The 13260-nt window shown below is 47.8% G+C and overlaps 1 protein-coding gene across 1 annotated transcript; it reads left to right on the top strand.

Annotated features, from left to right (window-relative positions):
* Window positions 1–4143: 4143 nt before the first annotated feature.
* Window positions 4144–12634, top strand: SLC30A1 (solute carrier family 30 member 1). The gene is made up of 2 exons (XM_040552660.1): window positions 4144–4819; window positions 8267–12634. The coding sequence occupies exons 1-2, from the start codon at window positions 4177–4179 to the stop codon at window positions 9181–9183; spliced, it is 1560 nt and encodes a 519-aa protein (XP_040408594.1). The 5' UTR covers window positions 4144–4176; the 3' UTR covers window positions 9184–12634.
* The last annotated feature ends 626 nt before the right edge of the window (window positions 12635–13260 follow it).

Genomic DNA, 13260 nt, shown 5'->3' with positions numbered 1-13260 from the left:
GAGGCATATTTTAAAACCATTTTCTTTATTAGAGAGAAAAAAAAAAAAGCAGAAGGGAAATTATTATTTTTTTTCATCTGCTCTGCAAGGTTCAGAAGAAGTATAAAGAACGTTATCCTGACCCCTCAACTTGTCTGGAGTTCTGCTGCTGACTTACAAAGGGCCCAGATTTTGCAGGCACAGAAACCAACTGGAAGAAGAAATCTCTTTACAGAGCAAGATGTTCTTCATCTCCTATCTTTAGGCCAATTACAGCTTATAGACTTTCTTCACAGACCACAAGTGAAAGCATTTAAGCACATGCTGAACTTGCTTCTATTCAAAGAAGGCCTTTTAATTAACTGCAAACACATGTTTAAGTCCTCTCCATGATAAAGCTGATTTCCTGCATCAGGATGCAATAGTGATTTTGACACAGAGCTGTGTGAACAGTAATACTTGCTTTTCATTTGTATCGTTTTTCATTACAGAAAATCAACTTGGCAGTACAGGTAACTGGGCAGTGAATGCTTTTGTTCTCTTTGGTGCTGCTGACCGGATCTAATTTGAAGAAACCTTGTAAGGACAGTTAACAGAGACACACTGCCTGCAAGAAACGCAGCCTACAATGAACACTGACAGCCTTGAAGTGGAACAGACAGATGGAGTCATGTTTGTCAGAGTCCCACAAGCCCTTATTAAAAGCAGACAGGTCTGATGACTGCACAGAAAGGGAACAAGTTAGGTGTTAAAAGGAGGCCGTGTGCTCTGTAATATGTGACCGCACTGGAGACAGTCATTTCCAAGTGGAAAGACATGTAGCGACGAAGAGCCTTCTGTGGCTGACCTCTCTCCACATGCAAACTCGCACAGAGATTCAAAGGAAAAAGCAGTGACTTTATTTACTCAGCAAACATGTGAGTAATAGTGAATCTCCCAACCAAAGTCCTAATTCTTCCCACAGCGCTTAGAGTGGACTTTGAGAGTTCAGCAGCACCCAGTGCAGAAAATTTTGCCCGAGACCAGGCGACAAGCAGCAGCTGTCTTTCTAGCTTTTTCCTATCTTGTCACCCAGATCTGGGGTGGTGTGTAGCTGCACGCCGGAGATTCAGAGTTACTTCTCCCCTCACGATACGGGGCATTTTCAGTAAGCAAGCAGATTTGGAAACTGTTCATTCCACATGTGTGGACCGGAAGCAGAGCTGAGAGAAGAATTGGGTTAGTCACAATGCCTGGAAGCCTAAAAAAAAACCCCAACCAACACACACACAAAAAAAAAACAACACCAGTCCTCCCTGCTTTGAAGATATAGTATTCTCTTCAAACACATAAGCAGGAACAAAATGTTCTCCTGTAAGCACATCATCTTACGGCTTGATTAGGTACCTTTATCAGTCATCTTGCTATTAATCTTAAAATTCATAATGTTGCCACATGCACAGCCCTAAATTTAGGAACTATCCCTGTTCCTCTTGGATGCTGATATATGCTAAAACCATATAAAAGCCTGGGAACGGCAGTGCAGAGCACATTGGTTTACAAGAAGGACTCTGGGGCAGAGGTAGTGATGGGAGCTCAGCTGCTGCTCTGTGTCTGACAGGACCAGCAGTGGGAGTGGGATCCCACTGGGGATTATTAGCCCACGGCCCTATATTTGAAGTAAATGAATATAACGGTGGCTGCCGGGTCCCCTAGGACAAAGCTAGATGTCCATCCCTCTTCATCAGTGGGCAGTAGAAGGCCTGAGGAACCATTATCACTTCCAGCCTGGCAAACAGTCATGGCCTTCCAGTTTCCTGAGGTGTACGGTCCACGTCTCATGACTTTTGGGCCCAAGGAATTCGGTATTCAGCCTGGCACAGCAGGAAGAAGAGCTATCGCTGGACAAGGGCAGGATCAAGAACGTGCTGTCCCTGAAGGGGAAGACAGTGGCAATTTGACCAGTTGTATGGTATCTTTGAAGAGATTAGGAGGTCTTATGGTGAAGAAATGTTAAAAGGATCCCAAATTGACCTAGACATTGTTTACATCCTAAGAAAGAAGCCAAGAAAGCTCTTTACACAGTTTATGTTCAATGTTGATTAAGTTTTATTAGTAAGTAGAGTATCAATATCACTACCATCCTTATTTTGGTGAGGAGGGGGCTGAGTACTTCCAGTCATCTAGAAAACCACGGAAACATCATGGGGGAACCAGCTTATGCTCAGTTGTCCTTCATTGCTACCTGAATTCCTCTGGATTAACACTGATCCCTGTGAAATTATAACCCACCCCACCTGCAGGAACTAAGAACGGTTTGAGCTGTATTAGTTTCCTTGACCCATATATCTTAAATTTGGATGACTCTTCCTTATCAACTAATGGCTGTGGCAGTGGTGGTGGTGAGGAGAGGACACATGTTCCACTATAGTATAATGGCTGGTCAGCTGCCTGATTACGTATAACACCCTATTAAATGATATTATGGCATATGGGAAGTCAAGTAGATGAGGAGAACATTATAGCAATCTAACTGCTGACACTCTTACAGTACCCTTAAATTACTGGTTGTCATTAAAGCATTCCATATGGTTTCCTAAGCTGAACTAAAAACAGAGCAGACCTAGATTTTGACACACGAACAATCTCACAGAAGATACAGTTCAGGGTCATAGGGCAGTAGAGCAGAGCCTGAACTGGGTCTGTAATGTAAAGAACACGACACTGCATTGTAAGTGAAGAGGAGACGGCACACAAAGATCAGAAAGACATGGTGGACAGATGTGGACTTGCTGGGACTCTGCTGAGTCCAGTGTAAGCCGGTCCTGAACTACCGGTCTGTTAGGCCTGTTGATATTCCTCCCTTGCAGAAGCGTGACCGCCTTGTCGTGCTTTCCAACTCCAGCTGTCAGAAACCTTTGCACAGACCCTGAATCTCTATCTCTGTACAGCAACAGGCTCTGGCAGTCTTGCTACATCTTCTTTTCAGAGCACCGGTTTTGTTACTGCCTCCACACACACAGCTACCTTACTCACAGCAGTGGCTACTTGTTTCCTCTCTCTTCATTTTCCACCCGTGGATACTCTCGGGCACCCTGTCTCTTGCTGCCACATTTGCGGGCCCCCTGGAACGCTACTGGTGAAGGAAGAAGTCAACTCTGCCTTTTTGTAATTACATTTTTCTAATTTTTCCAGATGTCTCAGGAGATCATTTTCCCTTGTCTTTCCTTGACTACGGCAAATTCAATAAAATGAACAGCATCTATGGAGTGATTTATTAGTGCCCAAATGCTTTTGCTACATTACAGCTTTCTCAAACTTCCTCAAGCAAAATTATCCCCTTCTTCTCAGGAAATTTGTTAACTGTGAATTGCCAGTTACATACGTTATGGATGTTATATGTATTATGGACGTTATATGTGTTATAGATGTTATTATAGATGTTATATGTTATAGATGTTACATGCGTTAGATGTTATAAGTGTTATAGATGTTATACCGTTACACACGTTATGTACACGTTATGTATGTTATGTATAACATGCGCATAACACGTTATGTTACACACGTTATACGCTATGCACCTGACCGGCCTGGCTGTGAGGGGGCAGCCTCGCCCCGTCACCCGTGAGGGGAGCCGCCGGGCGAGTAACGGCCGCGCGTGACGTCACAGAGCCCCCCGCCCCGCCCGCCGCCCGGGCCGTGTGGAGACGCGCACCTTTTGCACGAGTCCCGCTCGCCGCGGGGCGGGGCCGGCGGCGCGAGGGGGCCGGGGCCGAGGCGCTGCCGCCAATGGGCTCGGCCGCCGCGGGGGGGACGTCACGCGGCGCCCCGCCCTCCCCCCCCGCCTCCCCCGGGCGAGGCGGCGCGGCGGGCGGTGCCGGCAGGGCGGTGCCGGCCCGTCGCGAGGCGGTGCCGGCCAATGGCGGGCGAGGCGGGCGGCGGGGGCGGGAGGGGGCGTCGCCGGCAGCCAATGGCGAGCGGGCGGGGGGGCGTGGCCGGGCCGGCTCGGGTTCCGTGTGGAAAGAGTGAGGGGGCTCGGGTGCAAAGTTTGCTCGCCCGGCGCCGCGGCAGGGAGCGGCGGCGGGGCCGGGGCCGGGGCCGGGGCCGGGGCCGCGCTCGGGGCCGGGGCCGCGTTCGCCCTCGGGGCTCCGCCGCGCTCGGCTCGGCTCGGCTCGGCTCGGCGTCCTCCCCTCGGGCCGGGAGCCCCCCGGCGGGATGGCGGCGGCGGCGGCGGCGGCGTCGGGGCCGCGTCGCGGGCGGTGGTGGTGGCAGAACCGGCGCGCGCGGCTGCTGTGCATGCTGGCGCTCACCTTCCTCTTCTTCGTGGTGGAGGTGGTGGTGAGCCGGGTGACGGCGTCGCTGGCCATGCTGTCCGACTCGTTCCACATGCTGTCCGACGTCATGGCCCTGGTCGTGGCGCTGGTGGCCGTGCGCTTCGCCCAGCGCACCCGCGCCACCAAGAAGAACACCTTCGGCTGGGTGCGCGCCGAGGTGATGGGCGCGCTGGTCAACGCCGTCTTCCTCACCGCCCTCTGCTTCACCATCCTGCTGGAGGCCATCGAGCGCTTCACCGAGCCCCACGAGATCCAGCAGCCGCTGGTGGTCATCGCCGTGGGGGTGGCGGGGCTCGTCGTCAACCTACTGGGGCTCTGCCTCTTCAACCACCACGGCGTCGGGGGACACGGCCATGCCCACGGCCACGGCCACTCGCACGGCGGTGGCCGGCACCCCCGGCTCGGCGGCGGAACCAAGCCCGAGCAGCCCCCGGGGGACGGGGAGGCCGCGCTGCACCGGGAGGAGACCAGCACCTTGGTGGAGAACTGCAGCAGCTCCAACGGGGTCAGCCAGGAGAAGCTGGGTAAGCCCCCGGGGTGCCCACGGTGCAGCCCAGGAGGGAGGTGGCGTGAGGGTGGCAGAGGTCCCTTCCCTGAGGGTGGTGGTGGGTGTCCCGGTGGCCTCCGGCATGAGCTCCGTGGGGACCACCCATCCTTCTCCCTGGGAAGGGGCTGCGAGCGGTGGCAGCCCTGCCCAAAACCTTTTCTCCGGGCAGTAGAAGGAGCACCTCGCATCGTGCCTTTGTCGTGCGGACAGGTGGGAGTGTGAAGGAGTCTTAGGGTAAAGCGGTCTCCCTTGGGAGAAGTTGGGGCTGGCCGCGAAGGCACATGACGAGCATTTTCCGCCTAGCGACACGAGCTGTCACACGGTGTTGCCCTGACGCCTTCCGAACTGGCCGCGCATCAGCCCGAGCGCAGCTCAGCACCGTGGTCCTGACAGCCAGACCTCTCCTCTGGGTCGCTTGGGAGCTGCCCGAGGGGCTTTCTCTCTCTGGACGCAGCACACCGAAGTACGTTCTGTTGCTGTGATGTTGTACTTCTTCGTGACATGCGTATTAGAAGGAGAAATTCTTGGAAATTGCCAATCAGAACTGGGGAAGTGGTGCGATAGGTGCTGAATGCAGAGCTGGTTTCAGAGCACACACGTGGTTTCTTTGAGTTAGTTTCCTTCAGCTTTCCATAGCAGGCAGCTTCCCACTCTCTTGTACGCAGAGCGAAAAATTAAAGCTTCCCTTCCCAATGCTGGTTAAACTGTCTTTTTTTGTGGGAGGGAATTCCTTGGGTGGTTGTCTTTAACGGATCCAGAAGCCTGGGTGCTTTATTTGGAAGTCACTTGGTTTAAGCCAAGTCCTGTGTGCTCGCAGCACAGAGGGTGTGTGTTTGCCACTTCTCAGCCTCGGTCGTGTGGCATCCCAGTGACAGGGAGGAAAGGGTTTCAGTCTTCAGACCCGTGTCTCCCCTTTATTTCCAGGGCAGCATCAGGACATCACTGGTTTAGCATATACTGAGCTTTCTTCCTTGGAGTGAACTTTGCTACAGTTTCGGTATTTCAGATGTTCCAGTCCATATGTGAGAAACTTGCAGTTTCTCTATTTATTTCTCTTTTCCTTTTTTTTTTTTTTTTCCTCTAGCGTTCTGTTGGTTTAGAAAAGATAGGTTTTGCAAGAGGATAGGAAAGTTCCCCTGAATATATTACACTATTTTCTTGACCGCATAATAAGCTCTTAATGTTATGTTAGTCCCAACAAAGGTATCTTAATAATTAGTTTCAAACAATGTAAAATTCATTTAGCCGCTGATCTAATTGATATCTGGGCTTGCTTAAACATAAATTGTGCTTTTAGCTACATTCTTGTCTGGTTGAAGGCTAAGAGGTTGACTTGTAGCATGGATTAAAATACCTCCTGTTTGGGGGTAGCTTGTCTGGAACATCCCGTGGATGTCCTGGCAACAAAGGGTAATTTGTTGTGGGTACTTAGGAAGTAATGGGGCGTAATTTTGGTCACAGTGAAACTTTTAAGTAAGTTTATGTTTGCTTCTCTGCCATGTCATGATTATGTAATGGCTGGAGTTATTCACTGCCGCCCGGTGGACGAGTTAGAGGTGAAGGTGCTGGGAGGCTTGGAAGAAGCTGTGGGATGCACGCGTGAGGAGCGGGGAGGCGACGGAGCGGGGTGCTGTGCCTCTGCTGGAACCGGGGAAGGGGTAGACCCTCTTCTCCCGGGGCTGACGTGGAAACCTAGCGATAGCCTTAGGGGCTGGGCTTGCACAGGTACAGATAGATTTAAATGAATCAAAATTCAGATTGGCACACTTAGCCATTTACCCTTAAAAAGACTGGCGCTTTCTGGAGCCACGCTTCCCGTTTTCTGCCCCTTGTAGATGAGGCTGCTGACTCTCCAGATCTCCTTGGTTCACAGCGCTTCCAGGAAAGGTCCTCTTTCCTTGCTCTCATTGTGGACGCTGAGGTCTGAACTCTGTAACCTGAGCTGTTTTCCTCTAATTTATTGATTTATCTGGAAAATTACTGGCCCCTGTGACATTTCCGTACTTCATAACTCCTAGAGGTTGTGTGGAAAACGTAGCTGGAGCCTGAGGATGACTTGTGGTGCCCAACATAACAAGGCTGGGGCTCGGGACTGCCCTGCTCAGCTGCCTTTGTACGAGCCTACCTCCTCTCTGGGGAGGAGAGAACCTGCAGACACTTTTATGATGGTAGAATTACAGTCATGAGAGCAGGGTGGCAAAAGCCGGAGGTCATGCTAACATGTTAATGTTTACAAAGCTCTGAACTGAATGACCATGGAAGCAGTAAGCGCTCCGTGTTTTACTTGGTCAGGCCCGTGGCCAATGCTCATTACATTTCTTTAACACGGGAAGTTTGCTGTCCAAAGATCTTCTGAAGAAACACAAGAGGTTCAACTTGTAAACTAATTTCAATTGTGAATTTTGGAAAACGTATTTTTTTTTTCAAAAATTTCATGCTACCTCTTTATAATGGGGTGTACCTTTGCTCTTACATAGCTAGTTAGGTGTGGTGCAGTGGTAATATCACAGCCAGTTTTGACAAAGGAGGGCACTGAAATGTTCATTTACTAATTGCGTGGTTTGTGACACATAGCTTTGGGCATCAGCAGCTGTATGCCACTCAACAGCTATACATTGCTTGAAAAAAAGTACTAAAAATATGTTTTCATGTACACCAGAATACAAATAATGCTAGTTTGTAGCCTCTGAGAATGTAAGTGATAACTTATGCTGTCCTGTAGTTAATGCTGCTGATAAATTCTGCCTTTTAGACCTAAAAGCTCAGCTCGTTGTATCTCACAGTTCGGCTGGCTGCATGCGCCATCTCAGAAAAGCTCCCTCGTCCTTGACTTGAGAAGTCTTTTGGAAATGAACTACTCAACCTGAAAAGAAAAGACGTGACTATAAAGTAGTATCCATACTGCTTTTGAGCTTCCGGCCTCATAAAATGTGATATAAAATAGAAATGCATTCCTATGGTTCAAGAGAGATTTTAGTAATGTAATTCTCAGCCGGTATTCTCCTGGCTTTTCGGAAGAGGAAGCAAATATCAGTTAGTTAGCTACCTAACCTGCTTGTATGTATATGCTCTGCAAGTCTGCGTTTTGTTTAAGAAATGAACAGCGATGATTAAACAACTGGAAAATGTGAAAACAGCCTTTTGGTAAAACAAATTAAAATGCATTCATCTTCATACTTGGCCACTTGACATCTTTAAACGCCGTGTACGAACGATTACCTTTGAGGCTGCGTAGATCGCTTGTTGGAACAACTGAACGTTTCTCAGCCAGAGGAAACGTTGCTGAACGTTATGGGTCGAGATGCTTGTTTTTCGGTTTTGTACGGAACGTGGCAAGCTTCACATTGGTTCTTATTTTATACAGAATTGTGGTAACGTGTGGTGTGAGATCATGTGCCTAATCGTTGCACTGCTTTCTTGTCAGGTGATATGAAAGACGACACGACTGACCTACAAGTGAATGGGAATGCTGGCCATTATCCTCTGGACGTAGAGGAGGTTGAAGAAGACTCTAGTGCGCAGCTTAACATGCGTGGAGTATTTCTGCATGTTTTTGGAGATGCCTTAGGTTCGGTAATTGTGGTAGTGAATGCCTTGCTCTTCTATGGCTTGTGGAATCCGTGCCCCAAAGATGGGCCCTGCGTTAATCCATGCGTCAATAACCACTGCATGGAGAATGCTACTTTAGCCCCAACACTTGGCAGAGCCAACAAGTCTGAGCAAGAGAGCGTTACGGTGGCAGGTCCATGCTGGTTGCTATACTTAGATCCTGTCCTTTGTTTGATTATGGTTTGTATACTCCTTTACACAACCTACCCGTTACTTAGGGAGTCGGCCCTTATACTTCTGCAGACTGTTCCCAAGCAAATAGATGTTCATTCTTTGAACTCAAAATTACGCACCCTTGAAGGAGTCGAAGCAGTCCATGAATTACACATTTGGCAGCTAGCGGGGAGTCGGATCATTGGCACTGCTCACATCAAGTGTCCCGACCCTTCCACGTACATGATGGTGGCAAAGCGCATAAAGGAGATCTTTCACGACGAAGGGATTCATGCGACTACCATTCAGCCTGAGTTTGCCAGCGTTGGCTCTGAATCAGGGAGAGGGAAATGCGAGTTTCCTTGCAGAACTCAGTGTGCTTTGAAGCAGTGCTGTGGAACAGTAGAAGATAGTACTGGAAAGAAGACAGAAAAATCTTCTTCGCTTAGTATTTCTTGCTCAGAGGTTGTCATTGAATTTCCGCATAACAAAACCAGAAGGACTAAATCGGAGAGCGTTCCTTCAGTTAAGCTAGAGGCAAACACTGATCAAAATGAGCAGTTTGAATCGTCGTTGTAACTCCCGGGGTGGTGCTGCCTGAGTTGTGGTGACTTTGACAACAGCTGCATTGCAGGAGGAAGAGACGGATGTTGGAGATGCAATTTTGCCAAGTAGTGTAATTGCTGAAGTCCTTGTTCTTGTCATATTGCTAAACCTAGAATGCTTGTTTCAAAGAACATAATGTCACTGTCATGATACAATATTTGTGTTGACTTTGTACTGAGACAGACAGAAAGTGCACCGATGCTGTAACAACTTCAGAAAACCAGTTCCAACATTTCAGCCGAGACACTTTTTGTTGTTCTTCAAACTACTTTTTTCTTTCCAGTGAAAAGGCATCTGAGGGATAAGCATATAGGAACTCGACTGTATTGCAAATTTCTTGGACCTGCTCTTTCCTTTAATATTTGATTTGTAGATATTTTAATATATTGTTTATTTAGAAGCCCTAAGGAAACCAAAGTTGATAGAACGTTTTTAAAGATATAACTACTTAAAACTGGAAACCACTTTGTCAGCTTCACATATTTTTCTTAAACCTATATAATAAAAAATGTGAAGGTTTTTCTAATGAATTTATCGTATAGCATATTTTAAAGGAAGCATCATATGATCATTAGAAGCTGTCCCCGCTTTTTCTGGTAAGGTAGCGAGGTAAAGAAAATAACTGCCTGTGAAAATATCAGATGTGAAAGGGTTTTTATCGAAATGGAAGTTCAAGCTACTGTATACTGCTCTGTGATCAAGACGTGAGACTGGCAGATAAAGTAACGCATACTTTAATATTTTATGTATTTTCTGATGTTTTTCATTATTTCCACGTTGTGTCTCATCATAGAAGTCTTCGAGTTTAAAGAATATTTGGCTCAGTGCTAGGAACGAAGAGCTGGAGCTTCAACTTTAACTGATGCTCTGTTGGTAATAAAGAATTCCTTGGTTATGTCAACTCTGTCGGGGGGAAAGTTTGTCGAGCACTGACAGCGTAACTCATGTTTTTCAAAAGCATGGACGGTAGCCTCCGTGCGAAGTGACTCAGTGATGCATTTTGCTTGTCGCTGAGTGTCTGTGAGCACTTGCAGTGACTGCAGTCCTGGTCTCCGCCGCACCCTCGGGAGCGCCCCACTGACTTCTGCTGAAGTGTTTGGGGGAGTAGGATTTCACTCACTGTATTGTACATTTTGAGACGTGTATCACAAATTTTCACTTACAGGTGTCTGATTCTATGGTTTAAGATGTTAAATCAGTTAACTGACAACTGGCTCTAAAGAAGCTGTTACAGTGTGCTGCCAACTTACACCTCAACAGAAGAGAAGCTGATCTGTGGACTGTGAGTTTGGCAGAGACTAGATGAGAGTTGAAGATGAAAGGAATCTGGTCTAAAGCCCTGACCCTTCTGATCCACCTGGAAGCTGTGTATGGGAAATAATGTCTTGTGATGAATCGACTGCTCCTGTGCTCCAAACTGGAAAGCAGCTCACTTCTTCCACTGTTTGCTGTATGACTCTGGACGTGTCAGATAAACACTCTGCCTCAGTTTCCCTGTCTTAAAACGGGGATAATACCTACCTCACAGGGGTGTTGTGAGGCTTAACTCTTGCGTGAGGAACACTGAGATCTGTTACTGGAGGGCGCTGGAAGGAGTACGAGATACTAAATTACATTGTGTTTACTCCTGCAAATGCATTGCAATACCTTGGCACAACAGAGGGAACTGAGGATAGTCTTGGCCTTACAAAATTCTTTGATGCTGTGGTTTTCAGGTTTTCAACAGTATTTAAATGTAGATTTTTTAAAAGAATGTTTTGCTAGTGAAGGGAATGTAGCTTTGCCTCCAGATACAGAACACCTTGCTAGTTTGCATTTCTACTACGCATCTTGTATGATAATTGCTCACACGTAGTTCAGAATAGCCTGCTGCTCGTCGGACCCGGGTTGGCCCGGGTTGTGTCAGTAGTCTTACCTAACTTCTCAGCAGAGCGTTGCAGTCAACTCTCGATTATCCGTGGGTGGATTACCAGTGTTGTGCGTTAACCGTGCGGGCTGCCTGGCTTCGCTCCTTGCCCTATGCCGGCGCGTTGGCCAAGCACCGCGTGCCAAGGGGGAGGAATAGCGGGGCTGAGCCCTGCGGGGCTCGGCCCCAGCGGGCTCTTGGGGGCTTTGTTAGCTCGGGGCTGGTGCTGTTGAGGTGCCCCCCACCTCTCACTGGAGAGGTGCATCTGCAGGGCGCGCGACTGTGTCCCCTTGGCTCAGCGCTGTGCCCCGCCGGCGTCAGCATTGCGGAGCCGCTTCTGTGGTCACGCTCGTTGTACAGTCTCCTGAACTAACTTAAATGTGTTAATATGCTATTTATATGTGGGTTTGTTTTGTCTGAATTACCTTGACTCTTTCTCCTGTTACCTGTATATGATCTAGAGTTGACTGTTAACTGAGATCTTGTATGAGACTACATTTGCAAAATATGCTACCACTGCTAGTATACTACAAAGTATTATCCAAGTAAATTTTGAAATGAACAAAGTACTATTTTTTTTTGAAATGTGTCCTTGCTTTTTATGGTAAACTTTCACTAATTATTTTGCTTGCTAGTTTAAAATTGGTCTCAGTCATTAGTATGAATCTTTGAGGTCCTGCTGTATATCACTAATGCGCCATATAAATACTACTGCTCTTTAGTTTATTTAAAAAAAAAATTACCAAAAATCCCCATTGTAGCACTGACAAGCCTGACTTACTTCTCTCCTGTTGCTTTTACAAAAAGAGAGCAACCCTTAGGTCATGGCAGTTGCCACCATTGGCTGACAGTCTCTGTAAATGCATCTGCATAGATGGAATTGTGCTCACTAATTCCACTGTAACTATTTAATCTTTTTTTGTGCCAGAAGTCATATTTTTCTATTACTGTGTCCATTGCAGGCAATGGCTAGCTTAAAAGACAAGAAGCTCTCCCCCGCGTTATTTTTATTATCGGGGCAGGATACGAATGTGATGATGCTGGTGGTGATGGTGATGATGCCGATGAGGGGGGCAGGAGGGGGAGCTGTGTGGCCTCTTTGTCCTGCGGCGTGTTGCGAGCGCAGCACCAGCTGGTGTTAACGGGGCCCTCCCGTCTCTTCAGCCCTCAATGGTCAATGCACCGAAGGCGTATAGTCAGGTCAGGTGGCTGTGCAGCAGCAGCAACGCAATGTTGGGGTTCGTCCTGGCTGTATTTGACCCAGCCTCAGCCTCCTACCTTGCAGTACAGCTTGATTTTTTAACCTGACCTGTCTGTGGTTACACAGACCGGATTTATCCCGAAGATCGTGGTTCCAGCGTACCGGGAGCATTCAAAACGACTGCACAATCTGTCTTTTTTTTCCACAAAGCATGAAACTAGTGAATCTCATGTAAGTGAACGCTGCAGCGGTGGGGAGCTGATTGTATTGTGTATCACATTCCTGAATTTTTAAAATAAAAAGAAATGGAACGCTGATTTTAAGGAAAAATCGGTTTGTATTTCGGTGTCCAGATTGTTTATGCTTCTGATTAAATGTGTCGGAGATGTGCCAAACATCACCGGGTGAAATATTTTGTGTTTAGTTCATGTCTCATCCGGAAACCTGCTGCTTGTGGGGCAGAACTAATTCGGGCACTGACTGTGCTCGTCACAGTTCCGTGAAACTTACTCTTTTCAGCAGAGTAACTCACTTCTGTGGAGCTCCTTATCACTTTAGGCTCGACGGCGTGCAGCATCCACTCTAGGCTTTTGGTAATATCTTTTATTGCTGCCTCATGGTATTCAGCACGGATGCACGCGTAGTTATGTAAAAGGCAAGACTAGCTCCAACTTGTGACTCCCCAAAAGTCATGGCAAGGGCTCAGTCCTGCAAATTTCTGCTTTCATGAATCGTTTCATCGGGCTGACGAGTAGTTACTTGCATGCAAGGAATTACTCGCAGGAATGAGTCCAAAGCTCCTCTGCCAGTACAGTCCGTCTTTTGAAGAACGACTGGAAGTACCTGGATTTTATGGGTATTTTACAATCAACAGCATTTTGGTGTTTCTAAAAGTGCTGAACTCACTTCGTTTTAACTTCCAGGGTTATACCAGGGCTTATTC

The sequence above is a fragment of the Cygnus olor genome, chromosome 3 (genome assembly GCF_009769625.2).
Source record: "Cygnus olor isolate bCygOlo1 chromosome 3, bCygOlo1.pri.v2, whole genome shotgun sequence".
Classification (NCBI taxonomy): domain Eukaryota; kingdom Metazoa; phylum Chordata; class Aves; order Anseriformes; family Anatidae; genus Cygnus; species Cygnus olor.
This window is presented reverse-complemented; position numbering and strand designations above follow the sequence as displayed.

Coding starts and splice junctions, on each gene's coding strand:
- SLC30A1 (XM_040552660.1), top strand. CDS start 4,177: ATGGCGGCGGCGGCGGCGGCGGCGTCGGGGCCGCGTCGCGGGCGGTGG. Junction 4,820..8,266: donor GGTCAGCCAGGAGAAGCTGG/GTAAGCCCCCGG, acceptor CTTTCTTGTCAG/GTGATATGAAAGACGACACG.